The 23,648-nt window shown below is 41.7% G+C and overlaps 1 protein-coding gene across 7 annotated transcripts in view; it reads right to left on the bottom strand.

Moving 5' to 3' along the window:
* LOC143216891 (uncharacterized) overlaps positions 1–23,648 on the bottom strand; it is a 138,002-nt gene that overhangs the window by 29,081 nt on the left and 85,273 nt on the right. For 3 of the 7 annotated variants that reach the window (XM_076440456.1, XM_076440451.1, XM_076440457.1), the window contains 5 exons: positions 23,018–23,157; positions 14,237–14,408; positions 12,903–13,029; positions 12,080–12,160; positions 7,634–7,666 (listed from right to left, as the gene is read on the bottom strand). In XM_076440456.1, coding sequence (XP_076296571.1) covers positions 7,634–7,666; positions 12,080–12,160; positions 12,903–13,029; positions 14,237–14,408; positions 23,018–23,157 — 553 coding nt within the window. Of the gene's footprint in view, positions 1–7,633; positions 7,667–7,807; positions 10,280–12,079; positions 12,161–12,902; positions 13,030–14,236; positions 14,409–23,017; positions 23,158–23,648 lie in introns of those variants that run through there. The other 4 variants (XM_076440452.1, XM_076440453.1, XM_076440455.1 and 1 more) reach the window with 2 other exon arrangements.

The following is a 23,648-nucleotide window of genomic DNA, read 5'->3' as shown; positions in this document are numbered from 1 at the left end:
TCTGTCTATTAACAAGGGACCCAAAAATTTGTTATGTCTGGGTCAGTTACTCGGAAATTAAATAAAAAATTAGTAATACTCTGGCATCACAAAATCTATGACATTCGAGTCTCCGAACAATATAAATTTTCGGGTTCCCCGACCCGATTTCGACTTCGGGTACCAAAAATTTCCGGGTACCCACGTGTCAAAAATTTCCGGGTGGCTGCCCACCCTTACCAAATAACAGTAAGTTTGAACAACGCTGAAGAATTTCAGGTCTTTCGATATGAATCGCGCTGGGTTGTTTTTCCAGCCCGCTCCCGTTTGTTGGGGATCGCATCTCGATTTCACATCGATGTTTTTTTTGTCGTTGATTCTGCTTCACGGATCGGCGGATCGATGTGCTATCGAGAGGATTTGCCGTCCAATTTCGAAGACCCCGCGACGGAAATCACGAGATCGTTTCGGAATTTCGCTCCGGTTAAATCCGAATTTTCCCCGGGATTTCGGGCCGAGTTATTTCGAAACACGAGTTTTATCGATCGCCCAGCCGGAAACCGCTGACACAGAAACAATCGCGATGGCGCCCGCTACCGAGAAAATCTGGATTTTACCGGGAAAATCCACGGAAAACAATTTTTCTCGAAGTTTTGACGAAGCCATCGAGTGTTTGCTAACAATATTGGCAGTAATAAGTTTTGAGAATTTATTTTTAAGTTGTCCTAGAAGTTTCCAATGTATTGATATTGTTAAATCAACGCATACACAAGTGATCGTTAACGTTTTATTATACGTATTTGCTAATAATGCAATTTTCTTCAAGAAAGACTGGGTCGAATTTGCATTGCGTTGGAACAACCTAATATTTTTTCATTGGAAAGAAGAAATTTTAAAAAGCATGTCGTCAGAAAAGATTAGAATTGACTTTAGAAAGAAATGTCTTCTCGAGTTAATTTGTTTCTGTGTGGATTTCGGAGATCCTCGAACTTGGACTGGTAGATCAATTGGATGATACATCGATCTTTGTCGGTTACAACGATCGGCACTGAAAGCGTAAAAAGGTAATTCGTTAATAAGAGGCACGGGCGGTCTGCGATTCCAAAAAGTATATTCAAGATTCCACTGGCAAAAATAGAGAATCAAATTTGATGATCAAAAACTGGAAAATAAAAATTGTTTGTTAATACTGTTGTATTGTTCTGCACTCTAATAAAATTATTAGGAAAAGAAATGAATGTCTACGTAGCTACTGTACCTGGCAATTAATAATAATATATTAATAATATTCTATTGATACATTAATGAAATAAAAATCTGCAGTCTACTAATTAGCGGAGAGAAATGGTAAGAATGGACAGAAGCTTCGTGGAGGGACGTTCTAGTAAACAATAATACTGGAAGCTATGTGTTTAATAAAGATAAAATGCTATTCACGAAATATTTGACGTTAATCATCAAAGAAAAATGGTAAAAATGGCAAAAATGAACAGTAGATTGATCGTGAATGTTCAATCTAGTAAACAATGGTACCAGTAGCTATGTATTTATTAAAAATAAAATATAATCCACAAAATCTTCGACGTTAATCATAAAAAAAAATGGTAAAAATGGCAAAAATGAACAGTAGTTTGATCGTGAACGTTCGTTCTAGTAAACAAGGGTACCAGAAGCAATGAGAATTCAACAAATATAAAATACAAAAAATGATCACCAAAGAAAAATGGCAAAAATAAATAGTAGCTTGATCGTGAATGCTCATTCTAGTAAACAGTAATACTAGAGAAGCTATGTATTTACTAAAAATAAAATATAATCCACGAAATCTTCGAAGTTAATTACCAAAGAAAAATGGTCTAAAATGGCAAAAATGAAGAATAGCTTGATCGTGAATGTTCATTCTAATAAAAATTAAAATGCTATCCACGGAATCTTCGTAGTTAATCATCAAAGAAAAATGGTAAAAATGGCGGGCAGCTTGACGTCCGCAAAATATCGGAAGAAAGCCGCAAAACTGATAAAATCGATTGGTCCTGCGTGTTCAGAAGTGGTTTCAGTATCGTAATTCGGTGAAACCGGAGAAGATTGTTGCTCGCTTGATCTGCGTAGTCGCGCAGACCGCCCTGGCCACCGGAAACTCCGTGATTACTTTCTACGTGGCGGTACTGTTTCTCTTCTCGTCTCGTTCTTTCGTATTATCGACATTGCTGCTGTCGAGACACAACCGCTGAGGAAAGTAATCTCGATAGAGAGACGGAGAAATGAGAAGAGAGAAAGATTGAGAGGAAGAGAGAGAGAGAGACCGTCATCACGTCGGACATTCGAAGGGGTATTTAGTGCGCGGTAATTAACACACCGCTACATAGAAGCTACCTGGAAAAACTGATTAAGAAAAATCTTTGATTAATATACGTTTCCTCGTTGATCGTGCGAGAGATCCGCGATCATCCGTCAAGGAACAGAAAAATTTAAAAAAAATCTATTTTTAAATCGCTGTTGAACTTCAAAAATAATTTCGATGTAGAATTTGTTTGGATAATTGAAAGCATTGTTCCTCGCATGATCCCCGAGCTCGAGGTAATCCCTCGAGTCAAGTTAATTAGTCTAGAATAATCCTAGGACATCTACGTTTCACACTAGCATGCGCGATAATAAATAAATCATTGGGAGAAAAAGAAAAGGGGTTTCGCATAATCGCTCAAAGAAAAGACAGACAGAGAAAGAGACAAAAAAAAACAGACTGAAAAGAAAGGGAAGATAATTAACGAACAGAAAGAAAAGAACTGGTTCGTTGAAGGGAGAGAACTGAGAAACGATTAGAACACAAGCAAATCCAGGGAAGAAAAAGAGACAGAGAGAGAGAGAGAGCGGAGAAAGAGTGAGTGAGAGAGAAAGAGAATGAGAGACAGGTATAATGTAGACGAAACACTGTGGAGCAGACGTGGTCTCGTGAAAGATGAGCTCGTAGTGTGACACATGATGCTGTGGCGACAGAGCTTATGCTGATTGAATCATTTTCGTTCGGCGTTCGGGTTCAAGGAGTACCGTCCAACAGTCTTTCACTGTTGATTTTTACATTTATGCGCTCGAATTAAGGATTAAAAACTAACGCAGCAGATTCTACGTTAAAAACCACGTAGAAAATGGAGAATACAATTTTTCGATCCGAGCCTTCGTTGCCGAGAAAATCGAATTCAAATCGTCACCTCGATTTTAAGGGGAAACGGACAGCCATGGTCAGACAAGGCAATATTCACCCACGATTTTCACGAAAACGAAGGCTCGTATGGAAAAACTTTGTTCTACATTTTCGACGTGGTTTTCGATGTAGATTATCCCAGTATTTTAACTTTTTTATTGTAGTTGAGATACTGACGATAAATAAACAAATTGCGTTTTTAATAAAGTTCGATTTTCTCGAAAACGAAGGTTCGTACAAAAGTATTGATTCTACAGTTTCGACGTGGTTTCCAACGTAGATTATTCTGGTACTTTTACTTTTTATCGTGGTACAGAGATTAAGCCGATAAATAAAAAAATATTCGATTTTCTCGAAAACGAAGCCCCGTATGAGAAAACTCTGTTCTAAATTTTCGACGTGTTTTTCGACGTAGATTATCCTTGTATGCTTATTTGTCACTGTAGTTGCGTAAAAAAGGTTGTAGACTTTTTTGTTTGTAATTAAAAATTGTTAGAAGCCAATTTTGCAACGGTGTCACTGATCCAATTCGAAAGCGTTGGCAGGCAATCATTTCCTGGTTCTCCTTTAACACGAACGCGGGCGTGTAGAGGAAGACAGATAAATAGATAGACAAAGAGAGAAGAAAGAGAGAAGAGAGAGAGAAAGAGAGAGAAGCGTGCAGGGTCTGAAAGAGGGTTAGCACAGTGCCGACAGGGGTTGTTGGATCGAGAGGGGTTGCTGGGTGGTTGAAATGTCGTCCTGTCCGGAGATGCTTCTGTCACGTGGGCTCGCGGGGGTGGTCCCACTCGGAAACACAAAAAGAGAGAGAGAGAGAGACAGAGTAAGAGAGAAATAGAGAAAGAGAGAGAAGGAAATGGCGACGCGGAAGAGAGCTACGAGTGACGGTAGGACGGTCCTCGTGACTCGGTCCCTGTCCAGTTCAACGAAAGAAAAGGTAAATGGAAAATAATAAAAATACACGCAGAAATAGGGGATGGTGTCAAGTCCCAGGGGTGTTTGAGGGGGTGGAGAGAAAGGGGGGCTCTCGACTGTCGGCTGTTTCCTTTGCCCCCTGACTACTACGCTCCTGGCCGTCGAAACGACTACTCACGTGCGACCATAAGTGGTTCGATCCAACAAAAGACACGTCGCACGGCGCTCCCAGAAAGACAGAGAGAGAGAGAGAGAGAGAGAGAGAGAGAGAACACTCGATAATAAAACTCTACATTGCTTTCTCCAATTTCTGTACTCCTCGAAATTTGATTTGGAAGGATCGATACTGACTCCTTTAACGATAGGATCGACGTTGGTTAGAACGCTGGAGAAACTGTATTGACCAATGGGATTTTTCATATTTTTCAAGTTAGCATAAATTATTTAATCTTTAGACTTTATGCAGAATAAAAATTGTCTTAATTGGAGATTAAAAATACTAGACATCGTGTAGAAATTTTTCAAGCATCAGCAGCTTACAGAAAGCTTACAATTTTTAATTGTTGAACAATTCCTTGTTTTTAAAGTCAGGTTGAAAATACTAAACATAAATACTAAATTTAAATTTCTAAGAGTCTCACTAGAGCAAACAATTTCAAATATTGAAAAATTCCTTGTTTTCCAAAATCAGATTGAAAATACTAAATACGGTACACTACATTTCCAAGGGTTGGAAAAGCTCACAATTTAAAATTTTTGAACAATTCCTTGTTTTCCCAAGTCGAATCGAGATTTATACTAAACATGGTGTACTAAATTCTCAAGGGTCTCAATAGCAAACAATTTTAAATATTGAAAAATTCCCTTGATTTCCAACATCAGATTGTAATTTATACTAAACATGTTGTACTAAATTTCCAAGCAGCTCGGAAGCTTACAATTTTTAATTCTTGAACAATTCCTTGGCTTCCAAAGTCAGATCGAAATTTATACTAAAAATAGTATACAAAATTATCAAGCATCTCGGAAGCTTACAATTTTTAATTTTTGAACAATTCCTTGTTTTCCGAAGTCAGATTGAGATTTATACTAAACATGATGTACTAAATTCCGAAGGGTCTCAATAGCAAACAATTATTTAAAATTGAAAAATTCCTTGTTCTCTGCAATCAGCTTGAAAATTGTTTATGGCAATTCGGGGAGTTTCGGCTCAAAGTTTCCCCCGAGGTGTACTTATGGGGGTTGGAATGCAATCAGTTAGGATTCTACTTGCAAGGTGCTCTATCCCATTGCTACTCGATGCGTTCGATCGATCTGCACACGTTCCCCGGGGATCAGAGACATCGAGACTAGGGGGGGGGGGGGATATATAGAGAAAGACAGATAGATAGAGAGGGGGGGGGGCAGTGGACGAAAGAAGAAGAGCAACGGAGAGGGCTTAAAACAATCGACCAGCTTGCATGCTACCGCCGGCAGATTAACCGTGTTCCATCCGGATTATCCGTCGACGCTTGCCTTTCGAGGTTGTTTATGGAGAAACGTATTGCCGTCGGTCGCCCGCGCGTTTAGGCTTCCAGCATTTTCAAACGATCTGCGCGAAATCCTCGAAAATGCAGACCGAAATCAAAATTTGATCAGAGAGAAGAATTATTTCCCTATTCCAACAAATGCTTCGACGAATGAACAACCATAAAGATCAATAAACGCATCCCTAACTGGAGCACATTACCTAACTGGGACCTAAAAACCTCAAAATTTTCGAGACCTTTTATTCATTTTTTAATTAACAATACCTGTTCATTTAACACGCTCGCTATCATTATTATTATGTTTACGCAACTCTACGAAATACTGAAACGATTTAGTAGGATACTGAATATTATCAGTTTATATAACAAAGTGTAAACAATTAATTAAACTGGAAGTGAGCGTGTCAATTTAACTCCGAGGGGTCGAACAATTGAATGACGATGGATACTCCGGGTCGAGACAGACCCAGATAGGGTTAATCTAAAAAGAACTGTTTTTTCCTGGGGAAAACTTCTATTCGGCAATTCCAGTGTACTCGAGGGATCGTCAATTTTAGTCAGATGGTCGATCGAAGAGAGGGATGGATAATCTTGACGAGACAGGTGGCTGGTGACGAGAGCGATTTGTGTTGGCACGTGGAACGACCGAAGAGTCAAAACAACATTGCAATTATTTATCAACGAAATTCCACATCATGAACGAGTTTTACCGCTATCTTGAGGACTTCGGTGGTTCCACGAAGTCGAAGTCGAAGTCAGCGTGGGCGACAGAGATAGGGATGTAGGAACAGGTGTTGGCGGACAGGTGTAAACGAAACAGAACCAAGGGAGAAGAAAAACGGGGAAGAATAAACGCAAAGAAGAAATCGAACTGAATGGAGTAAAACAGAGAGAAACAACTCCGAATGAATCGCGCGCGATGTAAACCAAAATTGCAGAGCTCGCGTGTAAAAAGGAACAAGAAGTAGATGGAACAAATAGACGGACGTCGTGTACACGTGCACGCGGAGACGCACATTTATGTTGGTTGTATGTACGTGTACAAACGTCGCAATTAAACAGGAACAGACGAGAAACAAGTGAGAACTATCGGCTTGAGAGCGGAACAGCGGTCGCGAGGCGGTTCTGTCGGACTAATCGACGACTTTTCTACTTGAAATTATCCCAGCGAACAGTCTTCCATCTTTTATGAACTCACAGCGTGAACAATTCAGGTTCAAAATTCGATCAGAATCGTTAGAAATTTTTTAGCTGAGACTGCGAATTTCAACAATTATTAAAATTAGAGTTCTTTCGAAATAGATACTACAGGGCTACACCCATTTTCATTTTAATTAGATGGACTCGACTCTAATCGATTGCTAATCAACAATACATTATGCGTGGAAGTCCAGATTTTATAAATTCTTCATGCACAATATGGACAGCGATATTTTCCGAAAAAGCTGGACTAGCCATCTGATTTTGGAATTTCGACGATTAAGCAAATCTCACTGAAAGATTTCTAAATTGAAGATGGGTGAATGCTGTCGCCAAGAGAAGCTGGCTAATTTTTTTTAGTAAAATCTGCACGTAGATCCGCAGTCCAGTAGTACAAGTCGAAATCGGTCAGACTCGATCGAATGAACTGGACGACGAAATGTCAACGTCATTATAATGAAATTAGGATCGCGGGGTGCCGCCGCCTCGACGACGTGACCGCGCTCGCAAACAATACAAGAAAACACTGGCGAGAAACAAAAAAACAGTTGCGGTCAGATGTGCGCGTGCGCACGCGAGCATCCTCGCGATGCTAGCGAGTGCACGCGCGCGATACGAACGCTTCTCGGATCGGCAAGAACACGTTCACATGGCGACAAACTCAAAGAATATATTACGGGTTACTTGGTGGCTTGAAGAGACAAAGAACAAAGGAAACAAATAAAAAAAACGAAAGAAAAAGAGAGAGAGAGAGAAAGAAAGAACGACAGAAAACTTTTGCGTCAAGTCGTCGGCTCTCACGGGGACTTACCATTCTTTTTTTGGACAACGACTTTGGCTGCGACTTTACGGGGGTTGCGTATGCCGAACAACGGAGTTTTGAGTGGTGGTAGTAGTAGGTAGTAGTAGTAGTAGTAGTTGATAGTAGTAGTTAGTAGTAGTAGTAGTAGTAGTTAGTAATAGTAGTAGTAGGTAGTAATAGTAGTAGTAGTAGTAGTAGTAGTAGTATTAGTAGTAGTAGTAGACGTAGTAGGTAGTAGTCGTAGTAGACGTCGTAGGTAGTAGTAGTAGTAGTAGACGTCGTAGATTGTAACAGTAGTAGTTAGTAGTAGTGGTAGTAGTAGTAGTAGAAGTAGTAGAAGTAGTAGAAGTAGAGGTAGTAGCATAGTGTCGTGCCGAGATAGGAGGAGTCCAAGGCCAGTGTGATTGATACAAATATAATAGAGAAGGAGTACGATAAAAGACAGTCAGTGCAACTTTCTTGGTTTTCGGGGCGGGGCTAATGGGCGTGGTTTCGATTTATGGGGGCGGGGCTAGGGGCTGGGGGCTGTGCTCTATGTCTCTCGGCGATCATGATCGATCTTGCTCGATCAATAAGGACATCGATCTTTATCATGTTCTTTAACGGCTCGTGTTAGACCCATCTTTCTTTTCGAGAGGTTCACGAGGGCGTGGCTTTCGGGGCGTGGCTTCCGGGACGAGGGGGAGGACGATTGGACCAGATCGTTGTATCAGTGTGAGACAGAATTGAACGAGTTTACAACTTTTTTCAAGCTAATTTCAAGCATCGTTGAGAGAAAAATACAGGGATGTTGTTTGACCTTCGTTTGACCGACGAAAAATATTATTTTTTAACACAGCTTCGTGATTAAAATCTGCAATTCAATATTGAGATGCTACGTTCCTCAGGAAAGCTCCGTCCGGGAGCGTGGACGAGTAGAAAATTTTGTTCCAACGAAAAGAAAGAAAAAATCATCGAGAAAAAAATACAGGGGTGTTCTTTAAGGTTCATTCTACTTAAAAAAATTTTCTTTCAAAGATCAGTGGTTTGTAATGGGGGGGGGGGGGGGGGAGAAAAATTGTCAAATTCTATGTGGGCCTGTCCTCGAAATTTTTGTTCAGGGGGTTAGATTGAATTTTGATTTGGGTCTTCCCCTGTGTCCAGAAGCCACCCCCGTCGCAGGGGAGGGCCGCTACGCATTATGGGAGAAGTGGAGTAGAAAGAGTTCGGTGTACAGAAGAGAATAAGTGGGTCATTGGACTTAAAACTGATTTCGGAGAATGGTACAAAGAAAGAGAGTTGAGCGGAATCAATTCGGAGAGACGTGGGGGCTTTATGGGGTTTCATGGGGGGCTGAGGGCAGGGCGTAGGGGGTAGAAATATTTTTATTCCTTAATTAACACCGAGAATGTTTCCCGATCGGCCGGAGGTCGATCCTGGATCGTGATCGAGCTACGGCCGATCGATGCATGCGAGATTCGCGTGATTCAAGATGGCGGCGAGGAGACGATCAAGAATTCACTTTTGCATCAAACTGTGGAAGTTTGAAATTTTCAGAAAATATTATTTGCATACAATACATGATTTTTGTTTGTTGTTCATCAATACCGGATGTGGTTAATAAAAATTTCGAGATTGCCAAATTGTATGAACATCCACAGTTTAATTATAGCGATAGCAACACGAGTAGATTAGAATACCAGCGGATTTTTAAGCAAAATAAAAATTGTCTCCACTAACTGCAAGACATACAAGCTTCGCATTAATTTCTTTTCTCGATAAATATAACACAATATTTTTAGGTTCACTAAATATTTATCTAGTTTAATAAATGCATAAAATCCGCAGTCCACCGATTATTTTCGGAATGTACACTTTTCGGTAGGTATATTGTGTTCTCGCAGCGCGTGGGTGGCCGCCATCTTGACAGGGCCGAGCGAAGGTGACAAAACAGATGTCTATGCATGTACTATGATCGCAACGATGCAGAAAATGAGAGTCTACCGGTGACAACGTTAAGAATCCAGGCAGTGTGCCATCGAAGTATACATATACTTGGGTAAGTATATATATTTAATATACAGTATGTACGTACAATATTTAATGAGGAGAGAGGAAGAACAGAGATAGAAAGATATTTATATATATATATATACATAATAGAGAGAGAGAGAAATATCTAGATACAGAAAAAGATTAAGAAAAAAAAAAGTAGAATCCTCTCGTACCTTGATGACGAACCATGGAAAGATGAATAGTATAGTGATATAAAGACAGTGAATGATAAAGAAACAGAGACAGACAGTTAAAGAGTAAGAGAAAGAAAGTGAGAGAGAGAAATGGAGAATCATAAAAGAGGAAATTGAGACAGAAACAGACGAGCGGCGATTTCTTTTCGAGACCGTCGATCCTCGTCATTTTTGCTCCTCGATTCGAGGAAGGACAAGAGAACGGAATAGGTGTGACAGAGATAGAGAGAAAGAGAGATAGAAAGAACGTAAAAACATGTTGAATAAATATACAAATAGAGATAGATAGATAGATAGATAGAGAGAAAAGTCTTTGACACACCGAGACACTATCTATGATAAAAACAGCTAAAAGAAATCAGAATGATAACCAATGAAGCTCTTAACAATGTGACGATTAGAAGAGTCGAGTGGCGCTTCTTACCATCTGTCCGTGCAGCGGGTGAAAATGGAAACAGAAACAGAATTCAAAATCTTCCTCAACAGTGATAGAGGCGTGTGATCGCGTGTTTATCTCGCGAATTCTCGGCCCGGTCGGTGATACATGTTGAAAAAGGGGTCGGGGGTTGGGGTCGGAGGGGGTTGATAAATTTGATACTATTCGGGTCGAGAGAGAGCGAGAGAGAACATCGTCGAGAGGGGTGGGCAGGGGGAGAGCGAGACAAAGGTGAAATTTCGAAAGAGGTGCGGCCGTAGCAAAAGTGATTATTCTTTGCGCGAGGGGGTTGTTGGGGGTGATTATATCTCGATAGAAACCCGGATAGACACGCGTGGGTGCAGTCTGCCTTTCCTTTCTTCTGCTTTTCTCGCGTCGGTCGTCCGAGTGCGGAGCTGTACCTCGTAATAGATCGTTCGTCGATCGAGATCACCTGAATTTTCATCTACGCTGTTTAACTACATGATCGGAAGAAAGTTTGGAAATTTCTACAGACTCTTTCTAACACTGCGATATGTTTTTCTTTAACATTACGAGCATTTAAACAATATTCAAAGAGATTGAAACACCTCTGATGCGATCATAAATACGTAATTTTCAATTTTGAGAATTGTTCCTGCTTCAACCGTGGAATGTACATTTTTAGTTTTTACGTAGACAACTATTTCTATGTAATATCCACAGATTTGAGGGGGAGATTCGAAAAATCCAAGTTTTAATACTAAGAATTTACTGGTTCAAAAGTTACGAGTGTTTAAAGTTGAGCGACTTTAAGCGCTATGGAGAGGAGTTAGGGGCGCCGCCATATTGCCACATCATTTACCGACATCACAACGTGGCGGATATCGATAATGTGAGTCTCTATTTTAACATTGATTAGCTGTAAATTTTGTAAAATAGTTTTAGACCGTTAATATTCATTCGTTTAGTTTCCTACTACCAAAAGCACTTAAAATCGCTGAACTTCAAACACGCGTAACTTTTGAACCGGTGAATTCCTAACATTAAAACTTTGTTCCTCGGAATTTCCTCTTCAAAATCTCTACAGGGATTATATAAAAGTTAAAAATTAGTTCAACTATTCTCATCAACATTGCGTAAACACGTTCGGTCCTCCAATTTGATCGACAGCTCCGCACCGGAACGATCGACACGGATCCACAGGGTACCGCGAGGATCCTCGGCCCATCCCGTTGGATCCTTCGATCCCGACCGGAAACGATCCGAACGGATCCTCAGGGTGCCGAGGGTGAAACGTGGCCTCTCTTAAATCGTGTCTGGAGATGTGAAACCGTGGGCTGAGACTCTCAGCACGTGTCTGACAACGGTGCGACGCATCCGGCGTTGTTTACTCGGAAACGCTTGGCGATCGACTCGGAATGAACACGGGAATGCACTCCGATGCATCATCGAGAGAAGGCTGGCGCGAGGCGCGTCAACATCCGCGGAAACTTTCGGCGAACGAGAGTTCGAGGACCGTTGTCCTTGTTTCGGAGAACACGTTCGGGAACGCACCGCGTGCTCTCACAGTTTCCAAACTGTTAATCGTTCAAGCACCACCACAAAATAACGTGAAAAACGAACACTCTGATCACGATGTAAGAGGGACCAGTAATCGTTTCTGTTCTGGATTTTTCCTCTCCTGGCTCTTCGCGACATTGCCGAGCCGTGGAGAGGGAGAATACGAATAGAAACGAACAGAAAGAAAGAAGAGTGACTCTGCAAGAAATATACGATATCGTATTAAGAGGAGAGAGATGTAGATATGCGGGGCGAGATGCTCGACATTACCTTCTTCCAGCCCGTCGTCGCCGTCGCTCATCAGCTCGTCGTCCGAGCAGATGTTCAGCACGTTCACCAACATCTCCGTGACTGCGGACACGTGGAAACAACCAGCGATTAATCTCCTTTAATTGTGTCGCGAACGTGCGATCACCGGACGGATCCATGTCTCGCTCGTCGACGATGAAAATCAAAGCGGATCGCGGAACACGATGTTCCAGCCGGTGTAACTTCCACGAGGGAAATCGTACCACGAACCAACACGGCTCGTTTCAATGAGAAAATCCTCTACCACCCTCGCCTAGCTTCATAATTTTAGGGGACGCTGCATTTATCGACAGGGAGAAAAATCGAGAAAAATCGGATGGAAAAAATCGTACAGGAAATTTCAAAAAGGAGACTTTGATCTTCGAGTTCGCGGTGGTTAGAGTCCCCCAGCAAAAATTTTCTAACCCCCGCAGAAATATTTGAACTAATTTTAAATATTTGGGGCAACCCCCTTGTCATTATTTCTTGCCTGGTTTGATACAGAGGGATGATGGGGGAAATATAGTTTCAGGGGATGAAAGTAGAGGTTCTACGCTTTGAAATGAGCACAGGTAGATCGTCGTAGCATTTTTCTTGAAGAAGTTACAGCGGATTGAACATCGTTGGTAACGACATCGCGTTTCTTTAATTTCGATCGTCGGTTCAATCAACAGAAAACGAAACGAATAAAAATCCGTGGTAAACGATGTTCTGTGGGACAGACGTGATTATTATATCTGAAAGAGAGGGTTATTCGACACCTGAAGGAAAAACCTCACGAGGGTCGGGTCCATCGTTCACTTACCTTTTTCACCGACAAACGGTAAGGACCACGTGAATACATCCATGAAATTCGGCAACCAGTAGGGGTGCGGCGAGCAGTTGAACTGCCTGATGTTCATCACGTTGTTCTCGTACTTCAGCACGGCCGCCTGGAAAACGCAACGAAATTAATCTCCGCAACAGAGCTGTCGACCGCGGCGGGCTGCAACGATCCTAGTTTCCAATTCCGACGGTTAATTGCAGCACGGGCTGCACACCGTGTCTTACCGAACCCCTCCAGCGCTGCTACCACCGACTGACCGAATTCGCGAATTCTTACTAACTCCGAAAAAGAGAAACCTCTGTAACAATTTTAATCGACTCTCTGGCTCGCGGGGGCTGCTCTTTGCAAATATGGATTCAGAATATTGCAGAAGATCCTTCAAATGTTATTTCGTGACTGAGAAATTGCACAAAAAAGTTTGTTTTTGTGACAAAAATGTTAATTTTTTCTTGAAATTTGTGTCCTCAAGTGTTCTTTCAATTGAATATTGTATTTGTTTGGATGTTGATCCTTTAAACGTTATCTCGTGACTGAGAAATGTTACAAAAAAAATTTGATTTTGACGAAAACATTCTGTCTTTATTTTTTTTAAAGGTTATTTCAAGGTCACCTCGTGTTCTTTAAATGGAATGTCATATTTGCTTGGAGAGATTGATCCTTTAAATATTATTTCGTGACTGAGAAGTTTTACAAAAGATTTTGACAAAAAAAGCTCATTTTTCAAGGTTATTTCAAGGTCACCTCGTGTTCTTTACATGGTATGTCATTTTTGTGTGGATATTGAACCTTTAAACATTATTCCGTGACTGAGAAATTTTAGGAAAACGAAGAAGTGATTTTGTGACAAAAAATATTAATTTGTTCGAGATCACAAAGTGTTCTTTAAATGGAATGGCATATTTGCTTGGAGATTGATCCTTTAAATGTTAATTCATGACTGAGAAATTTGATTAAAAACAATTTGATTTAAATAAAAAAATTCTATCTTCATTTTTTAAAGATTATTTCAAAATGACCTCGTGGTTTTTTTCAATGGAATTCCATATGTGTGTTTCGATACGATGAAAGCACAGAAAAAGAACAAGTTCGGCACACGTCCTTGAAATAACCTTGGAATTCGAAGATTTTGTGCAAAAATGTTCGGGAACTTGTCTGATCGAGATTAGGTTCGTAGATGGTGAATATTAATGAATTCAGTGTTCCATTGTGTGATGGGGTTGTTCGGAGGGGCGATGAATGCGGGAGGATCCATAACGAGCCGACAATAGTAATGAAACAGCTGTTTCCAAGAGGCGCGAGAGCTTGATCCTTACCTTGTTGTTGTAAACGTCTAGGTAGTTGGGCGCGCTGAAGATGGTAATTAGCGATGGGAAGCCCGTCGTCTGGGATTTCCGGTACATGCGGTACCCTGCGTCCTGCGCCTCGTGTGCCCTGATGATGCTGAGGAGGTTGTTGTTCTGCAGGAAGTCGCAGCACGCCGCGTAACTGCGAACACAATCCACGGAATTGAATCCTGAATCACAGTGATCGACTCACCCCTTTGCACTCGATGTTATCCCGACTTCAGAACATTATCATACTACACGATTTTCACAATGTTAGGCATATGAAATGGCGTGCACATGTATTTTTCAGCAATTTTCGAATTGCGATAAGGGAATTTTTCGAGTGCAAAGGGTTAATTCCACTGAAAGTGATCTGTAAGAATTTTTTCAGGAGAATTCTTTGTCAAAAATTGAGAGGTTTCTCGGAGGAGAGAGAGAACGTTCCAGGAGCGCAATCACAAAATGAGGAAGCGGGATCATAATATTCGCGAGATCCCACGCGACTCCAGAGCAATTCCGTAATGGCCACGGTGCTATAAAGAAGCCGTTACGCGATACTTCGCCCGTTTCCCACGTTCTAACCCCCCATAAGACCTCGTAAATCCTCGACACCGCTGTGTAACGCCCGGACCTGCAGCTCTTCAAGGTTTTATTCCATCCTCGTAAACGCCTGGCAACTTCCGAACGGATATCAACTCTCCAAGGTGCTCTGGACCAGTCGCAAGCTTAGGTCAGCTACAATTCTAACCCTAGTCCTTCAGAGGTCACAGGACCCGAAGAACGGTTTCTACGTTCAAAAAATAATTGTGACTTTCTTCAGCTCAAACAGGACCTTCAGGACCTACAAATTTGTTTATAACCGTGTGACAGAGACGGGACTCTCTGAGGCTTCCTCAGACTCCTCTTCAGAGATTAGAGGGTTCTCAGACATTTAAAAAATATAATAAATTCATTAAGGGAAGTGTTGTACGTGGACTGGAGGCTTCTTGTAAGGAAGAAATAATTTATACACAGTCATGCAGCGAAGATAGGGCTCGCAATCGGGGCATATGGATTCCAATCTGTGGCTAGGGCTCCCAATATAGGACTAGGAATCCCAATATAGGTCTAGTGCTTCTAATTTAGGCCTAGGGTAGGCCTAGGGATCCCACTCTAGGCTGAAGGTGGGCCTAAAGCTCGCAATCTTGGGCTAGAATAGGCCTAGGGCTCCCAATATAGGCCTAAGGCTTCTAATCTAGGCGTAGGACTCCCAATCTAGGCATATAGATGCTAGGGCTCCCAATCTAGGACTAGGGCCCCCAATATAGGCCTAGGGCTTCCAATATAGGTCTATATAGGCCTAGGGTAGGCCTAAGACTCGCAATCTAGGGCTAAAATATGACTAGGGCTCCCAATCTATGACTAGGGCTCCCAATATAGGCCTAGTGCTTCTAATTTAGGCCTAGGTTAGGCCTAGAGGTCCCAATCTCGGCCGAGGGTAGGCCTAAGACTCGCAATCTAGGGCTAAAATATGACTAGAGCTCCCAATCTACGACTAGGGCTCCCAATATAGGCCTAGGGCTTCCTTCGACTGCTCCTCAAGAGTGACTGTTTTCCCCCGCATCGAGAGAATAACAAAAAAAAAAAAATTATCATCAAGGAAACGGTTCCGGTTACTTTGGAGCGGCAATTAATGTTAAAGCTGAACGATCGTAACTCCGTCGTGGGCCATAACGGTCGGGCACCGTCTCCCGGTTTTACGATCGGCCGGGAATAATTCTCGCGGTAAAAGTCGCCGTAAAATTCACAGCTCGACGACCGGAGGCTGGCCCCTCTCGTCTAAAATTAAATGCGTCTTCCGGCTCGGAACCGGTCAATCCTGCTGAACACATTAACTTCGCTTGCTCGCCCGGGACACACGATCCAACTCCAAGTGGAATTTCAATTCGAATGCTTCCTCGAGAGACCGGCCTGGATCTCGCCATTCTTGTCCGGTGATAAAGAAGTTCTAATCACTGTAGCGGCGGATTAAACCCGAGCACACGTACGAAGAGAATGTGTCGGTGGATGATGGAAATTAATCGGAGAGGGTGTTTTTGCCGTTCGACAAGCCTCGCCTTTCGCGGGAAGGAACGGCGAAGCTCTCGACCGACACGGCTAACCGGAAATGATTTATCGTCCGGCTTCATCGTGGATTCCGTAATTCGCGATGAATTATGCGAGCCGCGAACTGATTTATCGCGGCCGGCTTTATTGTGCCGCGCCTCCCGAGGCGGCGGATTAAAAGTTCAAATATTCAAATACAACCGAGAACCACTTGTTTCCCGTAAATTCGACGACTATCTCTCTCTCTCGCTCTCTTCCTCTCATTCTCTCTGTGGAAACCGTCGCGGCAGAGAACCCCCAGGGATTTACTCGAACATCGCTCTCCGGAGCACGCGAAAATGAAATTCTGAAATTTCAATTGAAGTTCGATCGCGAAAACGCGACGCCGGATTGAAATACCGGTGCGCGTTCCCATTGTACGCGTCGAATCGCATCAATTTCCAGGAGACACCGCGCGGTGCTGCACCGATTTCTATTAACCCTTTACAATCATCGCAATATCGAATTTTTATCAAATGTGGAAGTCCCTCTGTCGACAACCGTTCTCATTTCTGAAATAATTTCAACGGAACAAAATAGCGCTGAAAATAGGTTGAACTTCGCTTCAGGGGGCCGATAATTTCGACTTCTTTTTCTGTATTCCTGTAGATTTTGAGGAGGAAATCCCGAAAATCCGAGTTTTAATGTTAGGAACTCACTGGTTCGAAAGTTATGCGTGTCTAAAGTTGAGCGATTTTAAGCGATTATGAGAGATAAGAGCGCCGCCATATCTAAACACCCACAACTTTTTAACCAGTGAATTCCTAACGTTAAACTTGGATTTCTGGAATTTCTTCGTCGAAATCTACGGCATTATATTGAAAAAAGTCTAATATTTTTGGTCCCGTAAAGAGAAGTTTAATCCGAATGTCGTTCAAAATGGAATAGCAAGTAATCAAAGCAGTCTAACAGAAGAGACTATTTCTAAACGATTTAATTCCATAAAGTAATTACATTTGCACTAAACGGTGCAGATTCATTTGTATGTTTGGTGCCATCAACGCAATTTCTCGAAGAATTGCTCCGACAGTTTGACGAAGGAGTTCCGCGGGAAATTTGTCTCAGTCAGGCGGTTTCAATTAATTCACCGCGGCTTCAGGTGGCCCGAGCCGATGAATTGAATTCGAGTGGATCGATCCGCGAGATGACCCCCGTCAGATGATGATGATTTATCGGGGGGAGGCGCATTATAATTTCTAAATGCTCGGCCCGTGGTTCTGTTATCGCGCGTTCGATCGCCTCGCCTCGCTTCTGGATAAAATTACTCGGCGAGAAAGCCGAGCGAAAGCGAGTAAGAGAGAGAAAGAGGGGCAGAGTTATCGCGAAAATTTCGCGTGCAACCTCGCGTGCCGAGGCCTAAGCTCGCAACATTCTCGAGACCGTTTTAAGCCGCCTTCGCACCGAACTTCCGACGAGAACCTTGCTGAAACTCGCGTCGTCCTTCGATTTCGCCCCGCCATCATTTTTCCGAGGACTACGAGGACTCGCTCAGTCGACGTGGCACATTTTTCTAAAAATTTTCCGATTTTTCTAAAGTATCCCACGAAAATCGTAATTTGCAAAAAATTTGTTTAAAATTGTAACTTGCAAAAACCTCTTTCAAAATTGTAACTTGCAAAAACCTCTTTCAAAATTGTAACTTGCGAAAACCTTTTTCAAAATTGTAACTTGCAAAAGCCTTTTTCAAAATTGTAACTTGCAAGAACCTTTTTCAAAATTGTAACTTGCAAAAACCTTTTTCACAATTGTAACTTGAAAAAACCTTTTCCAAAATTGTAACTTGCAAAAACCTTTTTCAAAATTGTAACTTGCAAAAACCTTTTTCAAAATTGTAACTTGCAAAAGCCTTTTTCAAAATTGTAACTTGCAAGAACCTTTTTCAAAATTGTAACTTGCAAAAACCTTTTTCACAATTGTAACTTGCAAAAGCCTTTTTCAAAATTGTAACTTGCAAGAACCTTTTTCAAAATTGTAACTTGCAAAAACCTTTTTCACAATTGTAACTTGAAAAAACCTTTTCCAAAATTGTAACTTGCAAAAACCTTTTTCAAAATTGTAACTTGCAAAAACCTTTTTCAAAATTGTAACTTGCAAAAACCTTTTTCAAAATTGTAACTTGCAAAAGCCTTTTTCAAAATTGTAACTTGCAAGAACCTTTTTCAAAATTGTAACTTGCAAAAACCTTTTTCACAATTGTAACTTGAAAAAACCTTTTCCAAAATTGTAACTTGCAAAAACCTTTTTCAAAATTGTAACTTGCAAAAACCTTTTTCAAAATTGTAACTTGCAAAAGCCTTTTTCAAAATTGTAACTTGCAAGAACCTTTTTCAAAATTGTAACTTGCAAAAACCTTATTGAAAATCGTAACTTGCAAAAAATTTATATAAAATTGTAACTTGAAAAGAATTTGTTAAAAATGGTATAACTTGCAACAAAATTAGTTTAAAATTGTAACTTGCAGAAGAATTCGTTTAAAATTGACAATCTAATAATTAGTAAAATTTGCACCGGAAGAATTTGTTTAAAATACTCTACGAAATGTTTGCATGAAAATTGCTGAAACGAGCCGGTGTCATTTCGAACTAAAAATAGTATCGGAAAAGCATCGAAGTTCGTTCGGAGAATGACGGCAGTTTTTCAATAATTTCTGATGTTCGTGCTAGGATCGCGTCGTGGGAGGGGCGCGCACCGACGACGCCTGGCGTCGGCGTCCACGGCGTTCGTGTAAACAAATTAACCGGTAGACGTCAGACGACCGACCTGTTTCGCGCGCCTATAACTGACCTGGCCAAGGACCGTGAGAAACGGCCGAGCCAAGGTAGAGGCAAGGTCGCTAACGACCATTAGGCACCGTTCACACCGTGGCAATGATTAAGGAAGCGGTTCCCGAGCGAGAGGAAGGAATGCTGTGTCCTAGTCCTGGATTGGGAGCCCTACACCTTCATTATACGTTCATGAATAAATTATCTGCTGCATCAAGGAAATCTACATTGCATTTAGAACACACTGTGGGCTTAATTAATTAATTATATTTTTTAATTGTGATAAAAACCTTCGTGAACACCTCCAAGTCTTGAGGAGCAATTGATGGTAGCTCTAGGCCTAGATTGGGAGCCCTACCATCGTTGTGCGACTATAAATAAATTAATTGTTGGTTCAGCGAAGTCACTGTGGCAGTATGAGAACTGGCCTTAATCTGAACTACTTTATTAAATTTTTTGACTGTGTTAAAAACTTATGTGAACGCCTTCAACTTTTAAGGAGCAGTTGAGGGAAGCCTTGGGCCTAGATTGGGAGCCCTACCTTCATTATACGTTGATGAATAAATTATCTGCTGCATCAAGGAAATCTACATTGCATTTAGAACACACTGTGGGCATAATTAATTAATTATATTTTATAATTGTGTTAAAAACCTTCGTGAACACCTCCAAGTCTTGAGGAGCAATTGATGGTAGCTCTAGGCCTAGATTGGGAGCCCTACCATCGTTGTGCGACTATAAATAAATTAATTGTTGGTTCAGCGAAGTCACTGTGGCAGTATGAGAACTGGCCTTAATCTGAACTACTTTATTAAATTTTTTGACTGTGTTAAAAACATATGTGAACGCCTCCAACTCTTGAGGAGCAGTTGAGGGAAGCCTTGGGCCTACATTATATGGCTTTCAAGCCTCCATTGCACTAGCTATGGGCTTATTAATTTATTACATTTTTTAATTGTGTCAAAATGCTATGTGAACACCCCCAACTCTCGAGAAGCAGTCGAGGGTAGCCTAGATTAGGAGCCTTATCGTTGTGCGGCCATAAATAAATTAATTGTCGGTCCAGAGAAGTCCCATTTGATCTTTAATAAATTAATATCTGTAAGGTTGTCACGCGAGAGAGATCGAAAAATGTTTTGTTGCTGCAGAGCGATAACAGGACGCGATTTTAGTGGTACGAGTCCGCGCTAGGTCGGACCAGATCGATTCCGGTAATGGAGGTTCGTTTCGAGCGTCGAGCGAATTTAAACAAGGCACGATTCCTCTTCATTAGCCGAAGAAATTATCGACGGGATCGGACCGGGTTACGAAATCGTGTCCTGTAAACATAGTTAATCAGCTGGTCGCGTAATTGTTCGAATTCAGTGGAAGAGTCACGTGTATGGTCGGACCGCGTCGAATCAGCGCTGGCAACTACTTGCTGCGCTGCGTTGGTCCGTGCGATACGCGGGTTTTCTAGCTTCCTAATTAATCGATCGACGGAAACGAGCTTCGAGATGTCCGAAATTAATTTGTCAACGGCCCGACATCGAATATTAACATCAAACCCTTATCGAGCCTCAAAAGTAACTGTTCCATGTTCCCTTATAAAGTAGACTGCATTTTATACATTTATATGCAAGGTGACAGGTAAACACTGTAACTCAAGTAAAAATGTTAAAAGGATTTAAAAAATCAGTGAATCGCCTCCAGTGTATTAAAATGATTAAAAAGTGACGTTTCCATTTGCCCCCTGTCTCTTGCAAACCCAGCAAACAATTTCTGTTTCGCATAAAGAGCAGTCTAGTTACACAAATGACAAGATTCAATTTCCTTGGACTTCGTGCGGTTTAACTATTAAAAATTATCTGGAATTCTGCTATTCAGTCTACAGGCTGATCCAGGAAATTTTAAAATTTCCGCTTGAAGTTAGAAAATAATGTTACCGGGAAAAGATGAATGGCTTCTACGGAGCTACGAGATAGTGTCGATCATATTTCCCTAGCTGGAGGAGCAGCGATCAGATCAAGGTCGTATAAAGGTCATCGACATTTTTTTAAATGAGTGGCTAAATTTTTTTCATACAATCGATTCTCCTCGCTAGTCTACGTAGAAAGGTACTAGGATGTGGCCGAAAAATTTGACAGTTAACAAAATATTGAGGTGAAATAAAACCGAATTTTTCTATTCAAGCAATGAACTTTGATCAGTAAAATATTTTTCATTGTGTTCGATGATCCTTCGCCATATTTCTGATAGCTTCATAATTCCGCGCTCATGAAACCTCTGGTCCTTATCGGCAAAAAACTGATCAAAAAGTGCGATTTCAGGTTGTCATTATCAGTGAATGTTTTACCATTGTGTTTTGCCACACGTATCTTTGATAATACAAGTGATGTCACATCCACCATGTAGCCCGGACATTGCACCATCAGATTACCATTTGCTGCGAAGTTTACAAAACTCTTTGAATGGTAAAACATTCTCTGATGATGATAAGAAGTTTTACCAGCGCGGAATTATGAATCTACCAGAAAGATGGCAGAAGATCATCGAACGTAATGGAAAATATTTTGTTGATTAAAGAGTTTATTGCTCGAGTAAAAAAATTGGCTTTCATTTCACCTTAAAATACCGAGATTACTTTCTTGCCAACTCAATAGTTTGAATTATCCTGTACATTTGTCTACATTTCCAAATTAAGTTCGGACACCTCGGTACCGCGAATCGAATTAAAAAAGCACGGAAACGATCGTCCGTGCCGAGCGAAATTCCTCTATTATCCGGTCGCACGAAGGATTCTGCTGAAAATAAAAGTCCCGGGAGGCAGAGGAAGAGCCGAAACGTTCATTCGGCGCTGTTATCGGCAATCGACGCGTCGGATCTCGAAAAACCGACGAGTGGACGTCGGGAAAAATATTTTCGTTCCTTTCAGCCGCGCTCGCGCGCGTTTCCACCGAAAAAACGCTTCTCGCTCGGTTCTCATTCACACACCGCCATCACACTTTCGGGAATGTCTGCCTCCTTTTTTGTCGTTATCCCATTCAACGAGTAATTAGCCGGTCGTTTGTCCCGCGAAGCGGTCGGAAGCGGGTGGCCGCGATCGCGCGACGCGAAACGAGCCAACTTCGGGACAAGTTTCACCGGAAGTTCACCCTCTATCTGCCACGCCACACCCCTCCCCAGACAACCCCGCGCAACCTCGTCCTCTTCCGCTCTATCCGGGGAAATTAATAACAATTGTCGCGCGACCCAGCGCCGCCCCTTCTTTCCCCTTCCACGCCGATGCTCCTTTGTCCGGGACATGGGTTTCGAATCGAACCGATAGAACGCTTCAAACACATCCCGGTCCAACCCCCTCGCAACCCCCTATCGCTAGAGGGCACGCAAAAATCGAAGAATTCTTTCCTTTCACTCGGAAAAATCGCTTTCTTTCGTTTAGGGATGCTGGTTGAGGATGAGAACTTTGGGAATTTTTTTAGAGGAAACGGCTCGAGGAAAATTTTCGAAATTTTTCACACCTATCGAGGCACGTTCCCGACCACGAATGATAATTTTTCTGCTGGAAAATAGCGCTCGAGCTCGACACTGTAAATTCGTTTCGCCGACGCTCTGACGTGTTTCTTTTTTGGGTTTGGTTGAATTTAATTTCGAAAAATTGCTCATAAATCTCAGCCGGAGACAATAATTCATGCAGGAGTGAACGCAATTCTTTCAGAAACGTGAAATTGTTTCACTGAAGCTGATCACTAAATTCCAAATAAATTTTCATCGTATTTCCAGCTTCGTTTCGACCGAATATTTGCACTAAATTGAAAAGATGGGAGGTTCCGTCACGTTCGCGCAAAAGACTCGGAGTTCTTCCGTGCAAGACGTGTGTAGGAAAAGAAAGGCAGTCTCTCACCTATAAAAGTACGAACAACCCCTGACGCTATTATGGGAGAAGTGGTCCGCGTTCTTCTCGTTGCCGAAGTCCTCGAGCGGGTCGGACCAAAGCAGGTCGCACATGGGGCCGAACGCCGGTGGCTCTTTGAACCTGTCCAACTGTAACAGCAAAGTCAACATCGATCGAATTAGTCCAAGGAACTGTCCGATACACATCGGTAAATACGCTGCGTAATCGTCGTGACCGTACACGGTGCAGAAGCTTTGCTATAGAAGCGCTATCGATCACCGTTACCCCTTTAGGAATAAATTTCCAGGGGTATATTGATTTTCGAAAATTATTTCCAGAAGAACCGCTCAACTTCTCGTATCAGGATTTTGTAGATGTGTTTGTGGATGTTTGAAATGCATATGTAATTTTTTCCTAGTAAAAATAATCAAAATTGCTATAGGGGTGGCAATGTTTCTTTAGAAATGAAGTTTAAGGAGTATCCCGATTTTCGAAAATTTTTTTCAAGAGAATTATCAAACTTTTCGTATCAGGACTTTGTAGATGTGTTTGTGGATGTTTGAAATGCATATGTAATTTTTTCCAAGGAAAAATAATCAAAATTGCTATAGGGGTGGGAATGTTTCCATAGAAATAAAGT

Source organism: Lasioglossum baleicum, chromosome 16 (assembly GCF_051020765.1).
Source record: "Lasioglossum baleicum chromosome 16, iyLasBale1, whole genome shotgun sequence".
Lineage (NCBI taxonomy): Eukaryota > Metazoa > Arthropoda > Insecta > Hymenoptera > Halictidae > Lasioglossum > Lasioglossum baleicum.
Note: the sequence above shows the minus strand (reverse complement) of the source record. Positions and strands in the feature narration are given on the sequence as shown.